This window comes from Nicotiana tabacum, chromosome 24 (assembly GCF_000715075.1).
Source record: "Nicotiana tabacum cultivar K326 chromosome 24, ASM71507v2, whole genome shotgun sequence".
Taxonomy (NCBI): domain Eukaryota; kingdom Viridiplantae; phylum Streptophyta; class Magnoliopsida; order Solanales; family Solanaceae; genus Nicotiana; species Nicotiana tabacum.
In genome coordinates this window covers 78138188-78159582 of record NC_134103.1, presented here as the reverse complement: position 1 = coordinate 78159582, position 21395 = coordinate 78138188, and the positions used below count along the sequence as shown (strand labels likewise).

General features: G+C 34.0%; 2 protein-coding genes across 2 annotated transcripts; both read right to left on the bottom strand.

Moving 5' to 3' along the window:
• Positions 1 to 60: 60 nt before the first annotated feature.
• On the bottom strand, positions 61 to 3091 carry LOC107776964 (uncharacterized). Its single transcript, XM_016596924.2, has 5 exons — positions 2712 to 3091; positions 1788 to 1952; positions 1273 to 1401; positions 841 to 1005; positions 61 to 715 (listed from the first exon to the last, which is right to left on the bottom strand). Exons 1-5 carry the CDS (start codon positions 2937 to 2939, stop codon positions 341 to 343), a joined length of 1062 nt encoding a protein of 353 aa, XP_016452410.1. The 5' UTR covers positions 2940 to 3091; the 3' UTR covers positions 61 to 340.
• A 1528-nt stretch (positions 3092 to 4619) lies between these two features.
• On the bottom strand, positions 4620 to 9655 carry LOC107776980 (protein PIN-LIKES 6). Its single transcript, XM_016596938.2, has 11 exons — positions 9501 to 9655; positions 8545 to 8992; positions 8030 to 8109; positions 7824 to 7948; positions 7454 to 7575; positions 6839 to 7048; positions 6512 to 6586; positions 5974 to 6074; positions 5626 to 5678; positions 5276 to 5470; positions 4620 to 5171 (listed from the first exon to the last, which is right to left on the bottom strand). The coding sequence occupies exons 2-11, from the start codon at positions 8737 to 8739 to the stop codon at positions 5050 to 5052; spliced, it is 1278 nt and encodes a 425-aa protein (XP_016452424.1). The 5' UTR covers positions 8740 to 8992; positions 9501 to 9655; the 3' UTR covers positions 4620 to 5049.
• Between the last annotated feature and the right edge of the window lie 11740 nt (positions 9656 to 21395).

Here is a 21395-nt window from a genome sequence, read left to right as displayed (position 1 = left end):
CATAAAGCCATTAATCTTTTCATTTAACATCCATAAGAAGGGATGAAAAGTATGAACAAATTGAACAAGCAAAGGAGCAATCAAATTCAAGTAGGGAGGATTGAGCTGTCTTCTCTTTGCAGAGAAGAAAGACCAAATAATACACACACATTGTTACAAGAAAAAGAATGAACCAATCAAGAAAAGAAGCACCACAAATACAGCACACCTCTTTGCAAAATTCCTCTTAGTTCACCTTCATACCAACCATATCTCAAACAAAAAGATGGAATAATATTAGACAAATATTAATTATTGATGAAATCAGAAAATCAAGATTGGCAGTTAAAACAAGAGTTGATCATTTTCTTGATAAATCTTTCCCCTTGGAAGTTGAAGTAGAATTATTGGAAGTTGATGAATCTTCATTGTGTTGAAGATTTGTTTTGTCTTGTGAACCAAGAGCTGATTCCTTAGTGAGAGAGGAGGTTCTAGATGGTGAATGCATGGATTTAGGGGATAAAGGAGGGGAAGCAGAGAGCATTCTTGAAACTGCAGGTATTGAGGAAACTTCAGTAACTTCTTCAATGCCTTCATCCAAATACACAACATCCTGCATTGTCAGTTGATGGTACTCTACAATCTCTCTTAAGATGAGATTCTCACGAGCATACACTGAATTCTCGTGTGCTAGACGAGCCTTCTCTGCTAATAACGTCTCTAGTTGAAGCCGTATCTGAAATAATTGCAGTACATAGGAAACAAATCAATCTTTAAAGTTGATTTAGAAAACAACATCAAGAATGAAGGCTTACTAGGGTGAAAGAAGAATAAACTTTGTAGTAATAGGTGAAAAATTACCATGTCATCATCAGCAGGGTTGTCTCCTTTCTCACGAGCCTCTCGAAGTATTTTATTTTCTTCTTCCAGCTGAGAGCAACGTTGCTTCGCAAATGCAAGATCAGCTTTAACAGTCTTTAACTCTCGTAATAGTAGTTTGGCTTTTGCTGCAGTTGCCATTGCTACCTGTAACCGCAAAAAAACAGGCCAAAAATGCATTTGATCACCACCAAGGAGAAAATAACAAGATTTGTGTCCTATGCAATGAACTTAAATCATGCTGCAACTTGCAAAAAAAAGAAGAAAAACTTTAGTTTATGTTGCTACAGTTACTTAAGATCTCAAATGGCCGGTTTGTTACTGTTGAAGTAGAGTTGAAAACTTATAATGATATTCAGATACTTAATACATGAACCGGAAATACATCATATATCACGCAAGTTGCCACCTTACGTCGCGAGAAGCCTTTAGTTGATCTTCATGACTAGTTGTTTGTGTTTGTGGCCGAGTCGTTTGCATCTGCCATGGGCTTCGTACACTTGACATATGATCTTGTGACGTCTCAGCAATTGTACTTCCTCCCTGAAAGTCAAGAAAAAATTATGTTGAAGCAGGGCATGTACCTGATGAGGGAAACCCGAGAAACTATAAAATATTCTGGTGAAAATCAGCTTCAGACAATCCATTTCTTCGTAAATCAGCCATGATCCTCTTTGTTACTGTTTTCATATTAACCATTTATTCTCCAAGTCATCTGTTCACTACCTTATCCAACTAGAGTTTAAGCACTGTATATATATATATATTTACACAATCAGGTCAGTTATAAGAAAGACTTCTGCGATGGTAAGGGCTCGGATCATATACAAAAGGAAAACTGTCATCTACCACTAGAGATATAGACACTTAAAATGAGGAATTGTGCATGTATTATTAAGAGAAGAAAGGAGAGGGCTATAAATTATCACCTGGCCTTCTTTTCGGATGCTGCTGTTGGGAGCTTCATATTGCAGGTGGGAGATATGATTACCATCTTCAAGTATTTCTTTGCCTTTCCTAGCTACAACTCCCCATAAACCACCTCCCTCATTTCCACTTGCCGTAAGTAATGTATTACCATTGGAAAGACCAGCCTGATTTTGATGGCCAAATGCACAAGTGTCACCAATTAATTAGAGCCGAAGGAGTTATTCAACAGTGCATAAACACTAAGCTCCCGCTATGCGTGGGTCCGAGTAAGGACCGGACCACAGGGTCTATTGTAAGCAACCTTACCCTACATTTCTGCAAGAGCCTATTTCCACGGCTCGAACCCGTGACCTCCTGGTCACATGGCAATAACTTTACCAGTTACACCAAGGCTCATGATGGGAATATATTGCTCAGCAAGAAATATTTCTGTTGTACCCTTTAATACAACATATCAGATGAGCCATAATGAGAGTCCAAACTGATTAATGCGATTTCATGTTAAGTTTAAATTCTTGATATAAAGAATCAATATCTATTCATAAATTTTGCTATCAGAAATATAAAGCAATAAATAGAGAAGAATTGACATGTGAAAGGGGATGAGTCAGAAGAGCCAGATAAATTAGAGATCATATATCAGACTAGCGGAGAGTCAGGATTTTCACTAAGGGGGTCAAAAATAAAATAGTAAATCCTCAAAGGGTGTCAATATGTAGTACATATATATATATATATATTATTAAAAAATAATTGTGTAGCTACACTGTGTAATATTTCGATGAAGGGATGTTAACACCCTTGAGTACATGTAGCTCTACCACTGTATTGGACAATGCATGCAGATAACTGGCAAGACGGAGCTTGACAATTATATTGGAATTTGCAAAAGAAGATGAGAAGGAGAAGGAGAAGAAGAAGACCTGAGATTGATCGCGATGAGCGGCTGAGGCTCTGATGGCCTGAGCCGCGAGAGAAGAAGAAGAAGAAGAAGAAAAAGGGTCTCCCGGGGAAGCACGAAAAATGCTATCTTCCTGAAATGTGGATGATCTGCTGATCCCCTGCGGCCTCGGGTCGGCAAGGGAACGGAAAATGGTCTCTTCCTGGAAAGTGGATGATCTGCTCATCCCCTGCTTCCTTCTGTATGCCATTTTAGTTTACTTGTTTTGGAGAATATTCAAATCAAGAAAAAGAAGTAGAACAGAAACAGCGCACCGCCACAGGCAGGGCCAAGGTTCAAATTAATGTGAAGATTGGATTATGGATAGTGCAGAAAAGAAAGGCGGGTGAAGGGGAGAGTGAATGTGCGGGAAAAAGGACATATAACGTCTTTAACTAACTTTCCTCCTTTTAAGTTAGACACTATTAAGCATTATTACTCTTTATTTCCTTCATTTTATAGCCTGCTATTATTTCGACGTAGACAATTGGGCACGTTGGGTCGAATTTGGACAGAGTCATATCACTCACTCACTTATAATTCAAACCGTCCAAAGTTTGCAGATAAGTTAGGTCAAGATGAATCAAATAACGGATCATAATCTGATATAACATAATCTTCTCTTTTTGTTTTATCCTTTTTATTTGTAAGAAAATGTGAAAGTAATAATATATATTTTTTAAATTATTAGGCTCTTTCAAAGTTATAGTAATCTCAAACTCCAAATTTGATCTTGTATTTTGGGGTTCGATTGCATTAGTGTATTTATTTGCCCCATTTTTAAAGATATACTCCCTCCGTCTTAGCTCAAAAATTTTGTCCCAGAATAATTGTTCAAGACTGAATTTGTTAATTATTTTCAACTATACCCTTAGGGCTCGTTTGGTACGAGGGATAAGGAATAATTAATCCCTGAACTAAATTTAATAAGAGTTTATCACATGTTTGGTTGGTAGAAAAGTACAGTATAATTAATCCCGGGATTGTAATATTTTTTTATCCCCATGGAAAGGTGGAATAACTAATCCCGGGATAATTAGTCCTGGGATAACTTCTTTCCAACCAAACGACCCCTTAATAATAAAGAAATAGTAATTCCTTTTAATACTACTCAATTCTCAAAAAGCATTTAATAAGGGTAATTATATCTTGTATTTATTATTTTTCTTAGGTCTTGTTTGGATGGTTGTTACCCATCGTTTCATAATGTATCGTATCGTATTGTATTGTTTTGTGAATATAATGTTTGGATAGATTGTATTGTTTGATATTATTTAATAATATTTTATTATTTGGTTTGACTGTATGGTATTGTATTGTAACTGATAAATTTACTAAAATATCTTTAATTGCAGTAAAGTTTAAATTTTATCAACAATAACTCATAAAAGTGGTTTAAGACAACTGTTTTCGACTAATTTATCACCAGTTCCATCTTGTATATATATATAGAGAGAGAGAGTTAATCAATCCATGGAAACAATATCAGAAACCTAATTAAAGAAAAAAGTTAATAATTATTAGCAATAAAAAAAGTAGAACGATAGAAGAAACAAAAAGAGAAGCAGCAGAACTAACCAAACGTTTACGAGAGATGAACGAAGACAGTAGGTCTAGGTTGGATTTGGAGTTAAAATAATAAAATAAGGGAAAGGGTAAACTAGGATTAATAAGTAATAAATAACGATACCACACCAAATCGGTCATTACGTAAAATGATTTTTTTCGTTGTTACGTAATAATAGATTTAACAATACAATACAATGAATTTTAAGTAACAATCAAAACAAACATTATAATTATAATAACGATACGGTACGATACAACGGGTAACAACCATCCAAACAAGGGGTTAATGAGCGTGAAAAGAGCTAAAGCGACAATTAGAATGGGACGGAGGAAGTAGTAGATAACCCATGTTATTGCATTCTGAATTCAAATACCAGAAATAATCCCTGATTACTTATTCTTCCAAATGAACATCATGTCTCATCTTTGTCTGCCAAATGCCAAGTCCAACTTTGACATAGCCAGTTTCAAGGTAGCATAAGCTAAGGTTATACAGTAGAAGAAGCCAAGAACAAATAAGGAGCAATTGGTTAACTCCATCATGACTAATTATACTTATAGATGTAGTAGGTAATATTCCTACATAATATTAATACATCTCTCTCTTAGTCTCAAATGGCAATGAGGCAATTGAATGAGCTAAAAACAGCAGCTTTACGAAAGGCTGGCGCGATCCTGGTAACAGGAATAAAAACCTTCCATCCCAAGATCTCTTCTTTTTACTCTTTGTAGCAACACTGTTTGATCCTAACTTAAAAGAGTATGTTGAGGTAGAGGATGATCCATCCAGCCATAGAGAAAATAGCAAAAATATGAACCCAAAACAATACCGCCGCTGCCTCCTTCCCACATCCTCTCAAGTTGGCAACAGCACCTACCAAGAGTAAAAGTTAATTAAACACAAATACAGAGAAGTCAAAGATCAGAGTGCATGCATGTCACATGTTTTGGAACTACTGTAAAAGGAATGTATTTTACCAGAAAGTACGGATGTGGGCATCGTATGCTGAAGGAGGAGTACGAATCTGAACATTTTATCACCAGCGGGAAGGAATCCAAGCTTATCAGCTAACATGACAATGCCAAGTCCGGTTGGAGGAACCAAAACCAGCCGTCCAAAGACAATTGCAGCGGTTGTCCTTAGGCCAAGTTTTGAACTTCCGGGTCCTGGTCCTGCAGAATACATTCAAATATCAAGCAGTACATACAAGTCTAGGACATCAGAATTCAAACATCCTCAAAAAAAGCTATTGAATGACAAGGACCTTTTATAACAAACAAGAGGAAAAGAAAATTAAAAAAGAAAAAGAAAAAGAATAGTCACTTACCATCGACAAGATTGCCTCCTAAAGCCAGCAATATGCAGGGAATCATGGCATCCCTGGTAACAAGAAATATAACAGCAATTCAGAAGTTTTATTGACATTTACATAAAACAGCATTTCCACGACTGGACCAGAAGAATAATCTTATCGCATATGTCATTTTATTCTAGTGGAAAAAATAAAAGCATATGTCCCAAATCCAATTCTGTAAGAATATATACTGATGTAAACTATCAAAAAGGAAGATGTAAACTATCAGCAGGACCATTAGGCGAGATGTCTTGTCTATTTGCAGCAAACAGTAACGGGAGTAATTGCTTAAAACTGATTCTGCAATGGAGTAAAACTTACCCAAGAATCAAACAGCTGTCAGTGAAGAAGTAAAGTGGAGCATCAGAAGTAAAGACCTGTCGTCTCAGGATTGGCACACATCCTATGACAATGGCTAGGACCTGTTGGAAGAACATGCAATTAGCAATCCCTAATCAAAATTGTTCTAATTGACAATCTGTTAAAACAAAGATCAAAGTGACAACTATATAAGGGAACTCAAAGGAATATCTCAAATAGCAACCCAGGAAATCCGTGAGGAATGCATTTGATTGCTAAAGGAGTAAAAACCATAGTTCAGGAAAAGGTCATAGTTTTTCTTATTCCTTCATATCCCGGAAGAAGTATTTCCTAAACTGAAAATAAAACCTTCACAAGAATAATACTACAAAAGTCTCAAATGAAACTTTGCACGGTATAAAATCAAAGGATAAAGCATCTTGCAGGCGAAAGATGATTCATTATATAGTCTATCAATGTTCAAATTTATAATATGGAGCACACAGATAAAGTCGATGAAATTGAAAAGAGCTCATCCATCCCAGGATATTGAACTTACAGAAGCTATAATAGGGGGTTGAATAATTTGCTTGAGCTTCAGTTTCTCATATAGAAAATTAAAGAACTCTTTAACCTGCAAGGAAAGTGATGAGCCGTCAAACACCAGTATAATCAAGATCATTAACAAAAATCCATGTTCAAAAGAATTCAAAATCATAGGTTCGCTAGCAAAGCATCACAAAACCAAGAGTTACAACAAGAGAAAGTAGTTTTAACATTTTTTCCCTATCATATAAGGGATTACTATTTCTACTGATTGGCAACGTTAAGACTATGGGTAAAGGCCAAAGGGACAAATTAACTAAGCATAGCGCATCTGTCTCACCTTTTCTTTCTTTGAACCACTTGAGTCAGCCGGTGCTACGTCTGTTGTAAGTAATGGAACTTGCTCTGGTGAACTAGCTACCAGATGGCTCTGCGAGCCATCTTTGTTAGGACTTTTGATAGGAAGATTTGCATCTTGAACGTCGAAAGTGCCTTCACTAGGAGGTTTGAGCATATTGAACACATAGGTGTAGAGAACGATTGCACCAACCTACACATATTTACCAAATAATACCATTACACATCATGCATTTTCAAGTTCCATGTTTGATGCAAACTTCTATACTAGGTGCAGGATTTCCATGCAAAAGCTGGGGTTGTAGTTTTTTAGTCAGGGTGTGAGAGGGAGGGGATTTTAAACAGAAAAACAATAATGGCAAAGAAATTTCCGTCAGCTGGTTGCTAGGCAGTAAAGTGGTCAACTTTCACGAGACATCCTTGCCTCGATCGGGGAGGAAATAAGGCAAAATTCCGAATTTAGAGTCGAGGAAATGCAAAAACAAGCAGTAGTGGAAAAACTTAGGAAGTGCCAAGAAAGACAAATTTCCAATCAAGGCATACTAATCTAAATGAATGAAAATGAGTTAGTAACCGTCAACTCTGAGTTCATACATACCCACTGGCCAAATGAGATGTATGCATTTCCATCTCGCGAACATATCTCGTAGTCTCCAAAAGGATTTGATTTATCCCGACATAGTGCAGCTATCAGAACAAGTGGAACATTTCCAATATTCCCTGCATAGAAATTAAAAAAGAATAATAAGCTAACAAATCATGCCTTGAATTACACATGCCAAGAAGTTAGATAGGATAGATAGTTACAAGCTGAAATGGAATATTTTCACTAAGTAGCAGTCAATTCCATACCACCAAAATTTAAAAGAAAATTCAAGATAGAGGAAGTTGCGTTATTTAAAAAATTCAAGAGACTATGAAAATGAGTGATTTGTAACTATGAAACTAGCTTTAGATGGAGCACTTACCAATGCCTATTTGTACAACGGTAAACTTGAAATAAGGGTATGGTGGACGGACGATTGAAGCAACGATGCAACCTATAATAGAGCCAGATATGGTGGCGATAACAATATTAACAGGGATGAACCACCTGATAAAATGAAGAAAAAGTGAGTCGAAAATGCTATAGAATTGGGCATTGCATTACCAAATTGACCACAAAAATCCTTACCACTGAAGCAGTTTCTCATATGTGATGGCTTGTCCAAGTTGAGAGAATATCAAGCAGGGCAGTAAAAGTGAAAACACCAACTGCATCAAAACCATGTAATATTATCTATCAGAGATACAAAAAAGCTAAAACTTACCACTTTTACGATTATGGACTGCAGTAGGAATCAAAACAAGTCTCATCTCACATAAAATTGAATCAATAACTTCATAACATCTATCATAAAGATATTTGAGAACTCAATTGAGCTACAGTCAAACTTCTCTATAACAACCATCCTATATAACAACACTTCACTATAACGGTCAAATTTTTTTTGGAACCAATTTTTCATGTCATGTTATAATATATGTTTTCTATAACAACAATTCACTGTAGCAGCCAAAAAATACCCGGAACAAAATAGACTACTATAGAGAAGTTTGACTGTATTTCCGATTTCAAGATTGAACATTCGGTTGAGCTAATTCTAAAACAAGACCTAACATAATGCAAGCATAAAAAAGAGTACTGACCCCATTTAAGAGCTTCCGTCCATTAGCTGGAAGAATATTAACATACTTGGAGGCCATAAGAAATCCCAAGAAGCACATGGTAAAAACTTTTGCAATCGGTAAAACAGCAATCTTAATCGACCCGAGTAAAGACTCTCCTCCTCGTTGCGGTTCTGTTAGAACCTCCATAAGCAATCTTGGCACCCTATCCATCATTTCTATTCTACCTTATTAACTGCTTCCCTCAAATACAAAACAATTTCCTGATCATCCAACAAATCACTCCAAAAAAGCCGAAAATATTCCCTTTTCAGCCTTGAAGGTCCTGCTATTCTTGTTCAAGAAACTGTACCAGATACAAAATAAACCCAAAAGATTTGAGCTTTATCTAACTTCCAGTCCAAAAAACCAAGAAAGTTCAAATCTTTGGCAAGTAGTGCTCAGCTGGTCCAACAGTTAAGCTCCCTTTCTGCAAAATTAAGTATAAAAAAAAACTCCAATTATTATCAAATCCAAAATGCTATATAGTAGGAGGTAGTTGACAAAGCAACAAAAGCCACAACTCTGCAACAATTCCAAAAGTTTACACATATGATGTGTTTTTTTTTTGGGGGGGGGGGGGGGGAATCACAAACTTAAAGGGGGTTTTCAGATTCAGCAAAAAACATCAAAAAATTATAACTTTAGACAATTTGAGAAATCCCAGAACATAAATTAAGATTTCATGCGCCAAAAACAACTTTCCAACAATAAAAGATTCCTTTTTTTTTTTTTACCACAAGTACAAGAATATGGTAAGTTTTTAATCACAGAATTAAGAAACCTTCCAAAAAAATTCAAAGCCATGACAAAATGCAATCACACTTGCACGTTAAGAATATGTGATTATAAATTAACGTAATCAAATAACAGCTTAGCAATTCAAACAGAATAAAAAAATATAAAGACAGAAAAGTAGAAAGAGAAAAACTACTCACCAATAAAAGGTCTCTCCACTCCACAAAGCTAATTAACGTTTCTTTGTTTGTGGGTTTGTGTTTTGGTTTTTATAAGCTAATGAAATAGAAGCCAAAAGGAAGAAGAAGAAGAATATATGCTCAGAATCCTAAAAGGTTTAAAAATGGGATTCATAAAAGAATTGCAATTTGTCTCAATTTATACGTAAAAGAAGTATGACCCCACCAACCAACGTTGGGTTCTCCTCCGTTGGTTTCCCGTACAGAGTAAAAGCTATTTCACATGATCTTGGAAAGCTCCTCTTTCTTTCTACAATTGACTATTTTACCCCGGAAAGCATGTATAAATTTACTGTAATACCCCTATTTATTTGGACGTTTCTTTCGTACTATATATAGTACTTTCATAAATGGACACCTGACTTCTATTTACGGGCTTTTATCTTCTTCTTTCTTTCTTAATTTATTTTTTTAAAGAATTTACCTGCCGAATAATCTTGTTTTTTGTCTTTCCTTTTACTTTTTTTCCTCATAAAATGGGAGATTATATTCGGGTTAGCCTTTACTTCATTTTTATTTTATAATTATGGTGTTCGAGTTAACTTGAACGTACTTTGATTAATTTTATGGAATATTTGCTATTTTTTCACTAGTAGAGATACTGAGTAATTCTGTCCAATAAAATTTGGCAAATAAAATAAAATAACCTAGTATTTTTGTTTCAGTTAAGAAAGAAGTACTAAGATGTTACTGCTAAAGACAATGAAAAGATGAGAGTCAATTAATTCCTATAATACCACAAAAAAAAAAAAATTCCCCCTTTAAAATAGAATGGACCTATTTGACTGGATTAAAAAAGAATGAAAGACTTATGAATCTTGTGGTGTAAAATAATTTATAAATATTTGTGTAACTATAAATAATGAATTAAGGATAAAATGACAAGTTTAAAATTACATTATTTCTAAATTTAAAAAATGATCAATCCTTTTTAAACGAACTAAAAAAAAAATATATTCATACATTTTTAAACAGATGAAGTATATTATTATACCAAAAAGTGAGTTAAAATCCTGTTACATATGAGCTTATGTCACTCAAATATGATTCTTTGGCTAAAACAACTTTCAAAATTCCGATATAGTGATTACAGGTAAATAATTTACTAGTTGTTCTTTCTTTCAAGCGACTTATAATTTCGCTTTTACATCTTAAATATGGAAGAGTATTTCCAAAAGATAGCTATTATTACGCAAAGTCAATAATTGGAAATGTTAAATGGATGAATAGTTGATTTTATCCTGGATTGACAGAAGCTGATGGCTTCTTTTCAATTAGAGGTGTGAATTATATTCCGATTAAACAGAAATACAGTGTTTGATTCAATTTAAGTTTTTGTTTTGTTTGTATCCCATTTGATATTTTCAAAAAAAATGGATGACTGTTTCGATTTATTTTCAATATATAAATAAAAGGAAAGTTTTTGAAAAAAGATTAAGAAAGTTATATGGAGTAATTCATTGCCTCATGCAAAAGGTGGAAGGATACTGTTTCCCAATCCAAAAGGTTAAGGAGGTTAAGCGAAATTTTATTCAACTGTAAATCATTGTTTATAACATTTTTTGGCTATTCAACTGGTATGAATATTATCTTGCGAGGTAACAGAAGTTGATGTGTCTTAAATATCAAATTAAATAATTGTTCTACGTAGAAATTAAGAAGAATTAAGAAGAGAGAGAGAGAGAGAGAGAGAGATTTGTTCTGGTCCTTCTGGATTCAATGAGGGAGCGTTGATGTGTCTTTTCTTTGTTTGACATTCCATTTCCTCCCCCTATTTTTTATATAGGCAATGTACAGATTTATTGCTTAATTAATTGAAGAAAAAGAGAGTTAATACATATAAATTATTGATGATAATTATGTAATGCGCGAAACATGGAGGCAACGTGGCAAGTTTTTGTTAGGCGCATTTATTTATTCATTTTATTATGTACGGAGTATAAAAAATCAACATTTCAATCAGTAGTGGATCCAAAATCCAAATAAGAAAAATGATGCCATATGAGAGAGATTTCATATAGACATGGTTTGGAATAAGAGAAAAGATATGATAAGGAAAAAATATGTCATTGAAGAGATGCAATAAGAATAATAATCCTAAATTTTCTATATAGGAAAAGAACTATACTTCCTCTGGTCCATTTATTCATTATATTTGTCAAAAATAGTTATTCTAATATACTTATTGTTTTAGAAAATAACGAAAAAATTAATGAATTTCTTCAACTTTACTCTTCGCATTAAAGAAGTAAACATTTATGGAGAGATTAATGTGCTGAAAGATCAAAGAATAAATAAAGCTAAATAATCAACTAACTCTTCTTATTAATATTTTTTAAAAGAAATATGTGTATATTTTAATAAGTCAAGTAACATTCAAGAAACATCATTTCATCAAAGCCAGCTATCTTCATATTATGCTCTTGATATAAAGTGTGATAAATGAATATTTTACATATTTTGATAAGGGAATATTTGACATAAAAATTTAATCTCACTTTAATTTGTTATATATAGACCAAATACCAGGGGCGACCCTACCCTGAAGCAGGTAAAACAACTGCTTTAGGCCCCACATTTGTGGGGGGATATTTTTTATTACACTTATTATATTATATACTCTCTATGTTTTAATTTAGATGAGGTTGTTTGACTCGTCACGGAGTTGAAGAAAAAAAAGACTTTTAAAACTTGTGTCTTAAAAGCTTAAGGGGTAAGAGAATTTACAACTAGTATGATTTCTGCAAAGAAAATTGCATCTGAAATGAAAATCAAACCTGAACTTTGTAAGTAACGTATGATATATAGAAAAAAATAATTTGACGTGAATATTGATATTGAAATCTCTTGAAGAGTCCTTCAGAGTTAATTGCTATTTATACATAGTAGACAAGACTATCTTTTCACTTCAAAATAGATTTGAACAATTAGAAGCATATGAAAATATTTTTTATTTTCTATTTAGCGTATAAAACTGAGATCACTAGATAATGAAAATTTGGAAAAAATACTGCCTTAATCTTTAGTATTCCTTAAAGCATAATAATCAATCCGATATTGATGGTTTAGATTTATTTTCTGAATTAAAAGTGTTAAGAAAAATAGTACAATTAGAAGATAATAGTTTTGAAGGGGAGCCTTGGCGTAACTAGTAAAGTTGCTGCTATGTGACCAGGAGGTCACGGGTTTGAGCCGTGGAAACAACCTCTTGCAAAAATGAAGGGTAAGGTTGCGTACAATAGATCCTTGTGGTCCGGCCCTTCCCCGGACCTCGCGCATAGCGGAAGCTTAGTGCATTGGGCTGCCCTTTTAGAAGATAATAGTTTAATTGATATACTCAATTAAATAAAAAGATTTGATTCTTTTCCAAATGCATGTATTGCTTATAGGATAATGTTAATAACTCTTGTTACCGTGGTTTCAACGGAAAGAAGTTTTTCGAAATTAAAATTGATAAAATCTTAGCTAAGCTCAATAATGTCTGAAGAGAGGTTAAATAAATTAACTATATTGTCAATTCAGAAAGAATTACTAGAAAAAAATTGATTATAAAAAAATTATTAATAACTTTGCATCTAAATTTTTTTAAAAAAATAGACTTCAAATTAAAAAAAAAAATTAAAAAAAAATTAAAGCCCCTCGTAAAATTTGACTTTAGGCCACAAAATTCGTCGGACCGCCACGACCAAATACAAAAATAGATCCAATGCTAGAACTAGTCTTGTCACTTCATACATTAAGACAAAAGAAACGTTAATATGCACAATTTATTTTTAAAATTAAAGAATTACTATATATTAGAAAAATAACAACAACAACAACAACGACCCAGTATAATCCCACTAGTAGGGTCTGGGGAGGGTAGTGTGTACGCATACATTACCCTTACCCTGGGGTAGAGAGGTTGTTTCCGATAGACCCTCGGCTCCTTCCCTTCAAGAACTCCTCACTTTGTTCTTGGGGTGACTCGAACTCACAAACTCTTGGTTGGAAGTGGAGGGTGCTTACCACTAGAGCAACCCACTCTCGTCAAATATTAGAAAAATAACCAAAAGCTAATTACTTAATACATTAAGGACAACCGCACATAAAAAGGAAAAAAAGTGACAAGGAAATACAGTCAGCAAATTTGATAATTGGAATCATTCATCAAAAATCAAGTCATAATTACCATAAAACCACCATTAACAAAGGGATAACCGGGATTAGCTCATAAAATAAGAAAAGATTCCGCTCTTTTTGGGGACACTGACACAAACACATGTAATCAACGCTTTCATTAACATAAAAGAGAAATATAATTAGGGGGTTCTCCACATGTGTGTTATTGATCTGCAGTTGCTGTTGGAATATGATTGTGATCTGATATTTTTTCTAGTTAAAGGGAAATTTTTATTAATAATACTAAAATATTAGGTACTAACATTACAGGTGATCTGATATAACCTACAAATACTGCACTTCCTCCAACTTTATATATCTTGACTTTCCTTTTAATCCGTTAAAAAGATTGTTAACTTTTTATACTTTTGTATGTTTTTTTTTCTTTCGAAAGAGAAATAAAGCAAAAATAAAATAAAAGTAGCTCAAAATGAACTGAGAGAACTATCCCCCACCAATATCCTCCCGCAACATGCGAAAAAATACTAGAAGGCACAAACGTAACGTATGTCCTTCAAATCAAGATTCTTGACTGAATACCCAAATAATTTTTAAGAATACTTTTCGTAATTTATTGCAGGCACAAAATAAAACAGTTAAATCAGTAGGACCGGAAATATTTATTTGTGCATATATAGCTGGAGGACCATCTATATCTACATGTGAAGCCAATATAGTCTTAGTCCATGAATTAATTTGTCAAATACAGTAACTGACAGTAAATAGTCATGATAATTGCCGTGATCGATTTGTATATTTGATTGAAACAAGTTGAAAGCTACTCTTTCTTTTTTTGGACAGACGATCTTGTCCAACAATCCTAGCGAGCTGGCGGATTCAACTAAATTCAATATTATTCACGCGGAGCACTAATACATATATAGAAAATTTTATAACCTAAACAAAACTAAGTTTTGAATTAATAATTATAAAGGTAAAATAAAATCATGGTGAAATTAACATATGTATACCTATACCCATCAAATTTAAATTTTGGATTTGCATCCGCCACAAGATGGGAGTAAGGTCTGCGTACACACTATCCTCCGTAAGGACATATTTAGGAATTTTTGTAAGCGGTATCGAAATATATAGAATAACGAGAATTACTAACTTTAATTTTCATACTTTTAGACGAGCAATAGTTTTAGTCTATTGGTATTGTTGAGTTTTAAGTGAGAAGAGGTCCTCCGTTCAATTCTATTTCATCATAAATTTTAGCCAACACACCATAAGACAATATGTGTCAAGTGGTGTCATTGTTTTCAGACTTATTCGTTTTCTCACAATATTAATACATATATTTAGAAAAAGAATTCAACGAAGCGGTGTCACGTGACACTGCTTTGTTGAATATGCATCTGCCTCTGGAAATATATTGGGTATGTTGTTATTATTGTATATGCTAGCGAGTTTGGCAGATTAATTCTTAAAGTCAGAAGATGAGTTTGGTTAGTTTTGATAGTTAGTGTAGTAGTTTAGTCTAGTTTTACTCTAAACCCCCAACCAAAACAAATAATGCAAACTCATGTACCTGATCCAAGAGAATAAAATTGTATGAGAAGTCAAAGAAACAAAAAAAACTACTAGCATTGACAATAAGAAATTTTGCTTTTCTGTATTCTACAAATCTTATAGGAAGCAACATAATTTCAGATTAAGTTACTCCTTGTGATATAAATGAATAATCAACCTCTCACTTGTCGAATGCTAAAACAATTTTTCTTGACTCCTTTTTTCGATAACAAAAGATACTTTTAAATACTAATATGCCTCATAACAAGATCCAGAGTCACGACTTACCAATAATTCGCGTGAGGTAGAGTCATAACCTAGCAGTCTAGCACTACAAAAACAACTGTTAAATTGTGGCGGTTTATTAACGGGGTCATAAGAAACTCCCACTATATATTTATTTTGTAGCGGTTTAAGTGAGGGGTTGTAAAAGACCCCCACTATATATTCAATTTATGGCGTTTGTTTCACCCTCCCCAAAATTATTTTTGTTGTGGCGGTTTTTTTGTCAAGGTTTTCGGTAGCCTCCACAATAGTGGTAAATAAAGTTACTATAAGATACAATCAATAGTATTACGCTTTAACTTTTAATAGTGTCCCGCTCATGAACGAGTCCCGAGCGAGTCCCAAAAAGTCAATTAAAACACTATGTTAAATAAATAATTCGATAATTAGAATTTTGTTACGTTTATCCATCCTAGGAATTTTAGCAATTTTGAATATTGGATGAATTTGTAATGGTTTTACGTAAATTTTTCTATATTTTAATTTGTCGTTATTTCAGATGTTTGTTTTGCTAGCGTTTGGCCATAGATTCCCAAATTTGTTTTGAAAAATCTGTTTTGGGTGAAATTTGGCTTGAAGATGAAAATGTGTTTGAACATACGTTTTCAAAACATATTTCCCAAATTTATTTTGGAAAAACATGTGTATTATTAGGGATTTGGCCCAAAACCAGCTATTGGGATTTGGCCAAAATATAGGCAAAATCTATGGCCAAACATGTGTTTACCAAATAAAACCCAAGTTTATTTTGGCAAAATCTATGGCCAAACAGGTCCTTAATTTGTACTTTCTTTAATTTTGGAGTACTTTTTAGTAGATATTTAGATAAATGAACTCTATTTAAGTATATTTTACCAAATATATTTCTATTTTCTAAATATTTCTATTTAAATAATAGTAATAATGAAAATGAAAGAGTGGAAAAAGTAAAGAAATGAAGCACTTCAGCATTGTTTTTTGTTCCTTTCCCTCATTTTTATAAACTAACTAGATAACTCCTCGTTTTAATCCCTCCATTATGTATTTTTATTTCCCTCCATTTTTCCACCTTCCCCTCTTCTTCCCTTTTCTTCGTTACATTTGGTAACTTCCCTTTTCACAGCTATATATTCACCTTATAATTCCTCTTGGAGAGAGAGAGAGAATTCCAGTGAACATTAGGTCAGTTTTCTTTTGTCGTATTCTTAATTCTTTTAAGTTTGTTCATTTTGGCTTCATATGATTACTAGACACATATTTATGTTTTATATTTGGGATGTAGATATATATTTTGTTTCACTGCTAACCTTTACCCATATTGTGACACAATATTGTTCTTTGATTCGCTGTGCATTCGGATGATATTAAACTGATCCTCTTTGCTAATTACTTAGGTATTACCGTGTTTGACTGTTTGTAATATATTACTGTAGTTTCTTTTTAGTTTATTTTGGAGTTAAAATAAGCAGATCTTTTGTGGTTATAGATTGGTTTGTTGGGTAATTTGTGGACAATGTTTTATTTCTTCAGATGTTTAGTCAGTGACAAATCTTCTTTTTTTTTACTGTACTTTAAACATGTGTTTTGATATATTTTCGTTTGCTTAATAGGTTATTCGTGTAATCTGAGAAGTTGTATCCTTATTCATAGTCAAGTAAAATCTTTCAAATTCGAGAATAATCTCCATGACGACAACAATTATTGCTCCTGCAAACCACCTCTATTATTTGGAGTCCAAGGATAGTCTTATCATAAATTTAATGTTCAAACACCGGAATAAATCAACTTGCATCGGTGAATTCTAAATATTCATGAAATACAAATTAGTTCCAACCTCTTCTATCACATACTACTTTAATTAAAGAAGAATCTTTGTAAGAATTTAAACGGCAAAATAAGAGTGTTTTAGCATAATTTTCTGTTTAGCTAACTAAGTGAATAATAACATATTCAGTACCACTAGCCATCATGGACCTAATTAGGAAAAATTGGAGACCATAAGTTTTTCTAGGTTTATGATTTGAATTTGTAATTTTTGTCTCTATGGTTAATTATATTTGTAAAAAAATAATTTGAATTTGATAGAAAACTAATTTCTTACGACAAAAATATTGTGGGGAAAATAAACTGCCACAAAGTTTTTTTAAACGTTAATATCACATTGTAGCGGTTATAAATCCCCACATATTTATATAAAAAAAGATTTTATGGGGGCTTGCGATATGTTTTTTGGAACGTTTTGATCATATTGGGGGGTTTATAAATCCCTCTATATATTTTTTGAAAGGGGGTTCTAAACTACCATTAATTATCTTTAAAAACTCCCACAAATTCAAAATTTATTTTGTGTCGGTTGTCGTGGATATTCTAAAAAATTGCTGCAATAATGCTCGTGACAATAATAGCTGTGGCACTTCCAAAAATCGTCATAATCTTTTTTGTGGCAGTCAGAAATCGTCACAATTTGACAAAAAAAACTCACACAAAATTAGTATTTTCTTGTAGTGTAGATTACTAATTATACGTGGAAATAGTTCCAACAAAAGTAGTTCCTAATTTGACTATCATAAAAGCATCAGTGACAAAAATAGACGCATTCAGGCAATACAAAAATGAAGTTGAAACACAATTTAACAAGAAAGTAAAAATGATAAGAAGTGATAGGGGTGGTGAATATGAATCTCCTTTTGAAGAAATATGTTTAGAATATGAAATTATTCATCAAACAACAGCCCCTTACACGCCCCAATCTAATGAGATTACGGAAAGAAAGAATCGCACATTAAAGGAGATGATGAATGCGTTGTTGATAAGTTCTGGTTTGCCACAGAACTTGTGGGGGGAAGCCATTCTTACGGCTAATCGAATATTAAATCGAGTGCCCCATAGCAAAACACAATCCATTCCATATGAAAAATGGAAAGGAAGGAAGCCCAACTTGAATTATTTTAAAGTGTGGGGGTGTTTGGCAAAAGTGCAAGTTCCTAAACCCAAAAGGGTAAAGATAGGACCGAAAACCGTTGATTGTGTTTTCATAGGATATGCGACAAATAGTAAAGCATATCGATTTCTGGTTCATAAATCAGAAAATCCCGACATTCATAATAATACGGTTATAGAATCAGATAATGCTGAGTTTTTTAAAAATATATATCCGTATAAAAAGGAATGTGAGTCATTTGGTGAAGGATCTAAACGACCTCGGGAAGAAACAAAAGAAAGTATATGTAATCAGGAGGATCCAAGACGTAGTAAACGTCAAAGAACGTCTACTTCATTTGGACCAGATTTTATGACTTTCTTATTGGAGAATGAGCCTCAAACATTTAAAGAAGCTATGACTTCTTCGGAATCATTGTTTTGGAAAGAGGCAGTCAATAGTGAAATAGAATCCATATTGAACAACCATACATGGGAATTGGTTGATCTTCCTCCTGGAAATAAACCTTTGGGTTCTAAATGGATTTTTAAGAGAAAAATCAAAGATGATGGCACTATTGATAAATTCAAGGCAAGGCTCGTAGTCAAAGGGTATAGACAACGAGAAGGTCTAGACTACTTTGATACATACTCTTCAGTTACAAGAATTACGTCCATACGGATGTTAGTAGCATTAGCTGCAGTGTATGGTCTTGAAATTCATCAAATGGATGTTAAGACGGCCTTCTTAAATGGAGAGTTGGAGGAAGAAATTTACATGGAACAACCTGAAGGGTTTGTGGTTCCAGGTAAAGAAAAGAAGGTATGTAGACTTATTAAGTCTCTTTACGGACTAAAACAAGCACCCAAACAATGGCATGTGAAATTTGACCAAACAATGTTGTCAAATGGTTTTAAGATAAATGAATGTGATAAATGTGTGTACATTAAAAATGTTCCAAATCACATAGTCATTGTTTGCCTATATGTGGATGATATGCTGATAATGAGTAATGACATTGCCAACATAAATGCTACTAAGCGTATGCTCAATAGCAAGTTTGATATGAAAGACTTGGGAGTTGCTGATTTAATTCTGGGAATTAAGATCCATAAGACTCCTCAAGGTCTGGCATTGTCACAATCTCATTATATTAAGACAGTACTTGAAAAATTCAAGCACTTGGGCTTTAAAGTTGTAAAGACTCCAATTGACGTGAATCTTGCATTAGCAAAGAACAAAGGCCAAAGCATATCACAATTGGATTATGCTCGTGTGTTGGGATGCTTAATGTATATCATGAATTGTACACGACCAGATATAGCTTGTGCTATAAGTAAACTGAGTCGATATACGAGCAATCCAGGCCAATCTCATTGGATGGCAATGAAACGAGTTTTGGGATATTTAGAACATACCCAGAACTTTGAATTGCACTACAGTAATTTTCCTGCGGTGATTGAGGGATACTGTGATGCAAATTGGATCACCGGTTCAACTGATTCTAAGTCCACAAGTGGATATGTATTCACTATTGGTGGAGGAGCAGTATCTTGGAAGTCGTCCAAACAAACATGTATTGCCCGCTCTACAATGGAGGCTGAATTCATAGCCTTAGATAAAGCCGGTGAAGAAGCTGAATAGCTCCGGAATTTCTTGGAAGATATTCCATTTTAGCCCAAACCGTTGGCACCAATATGCATACATTGTGATAGTCAAGCGGCAATTGGAAGGGCTGGGAGCGTTATGTATAACGGTAAATCTCGTCATATACGACGAAGACATAAAACCGTTAGGCAATTACTCTCTAGAGGAATTATCACGATTGACTATGTAAAGTCAAGTGATAATGTGTCGGGTCTACTTACAAAAGGCCTAACTAGAGAGGTAGTTGAGAAATCATCAAGGGGAATGGGGCTATGGCCGAGAACAAGTCATTGTGGCGGTAACTCTACCTAGAAGACTGGAGATCCCAAGATCTAGGTTCAAGGAGATCAAACAAAGTCATTAATGACGGTTCAACATTGTGAAATAAAATTTTAGCCCGTTCTCGTGATGAGACAATGTTCAGTACCAAGGATAAAGCATTAAGGCTTTTTAATGATTTCTAAATTTGATACGGGGTATATCAAATAGTGTATCTACAGGATGACACGTTTAGGAATCACCTATGTAAGTGTAAAGTGTTAGCCGCTTTAAGGAGAACTTTGTAAGGCCAGTTCTCTACGCACTTATGAAATCAGGCGGTGTTCATGGCTGAAACGAACACAACAATGAGAACCAAAGACGGTTAAGGGTTGATTGTGTGACTTATGGTTGTCTAGGTATACACCAAAGATCGACGGTTCAAAGATATCAAATCTACCGATTGACCGAGTATATCCGACATAAGTTTACTACGGAAAGTTCAAAGGGAAACCTACTTATCCAGATGCGATTAATTCTTGCTTGTAAATCACACAGTTTTTTCATGCATACTTCCGTGATATAGCCATTCCCCATTCATGTGGGGGATTGTTGAGGTTTTAATTTTTAAGATGAGATAGTCTTAAAATGAGGGTGAATGAGAAATGGAGGAAAAATAAAATTTTGAGTAAAACTTTAAGTTTCTCCCTCTTGACAATGAGACATTGTCCCATATTGGAAGAGGAAGAGATTTTTGGTGGGTATATATATAATTGCTCTTCTTATAGCTCTTAAAGAGTTGAGAAGAAAGCAAGCCTCGCGCCGTCGTCGTCGTTGCTCGCTCGGCTCGGCTTCGGCTACGGCTCCGGCTACGGCTACGGCTTCGGCTTCGGCTTCGGATTTGGATTTGGATTTGGATTTGGATTTGGTCAAATGATCGATTGATTGATTAATTTTTTGGACCAAATTTATTTGTTAATAGTAAACATTAACATAAGATTATCCGCATTTGTAACGGATATTTTCCAATCCATGTATTGACCATTTGGCAGCCGCCTAATGCTCTTCCCACCATGAATGTGCTTGCTCCA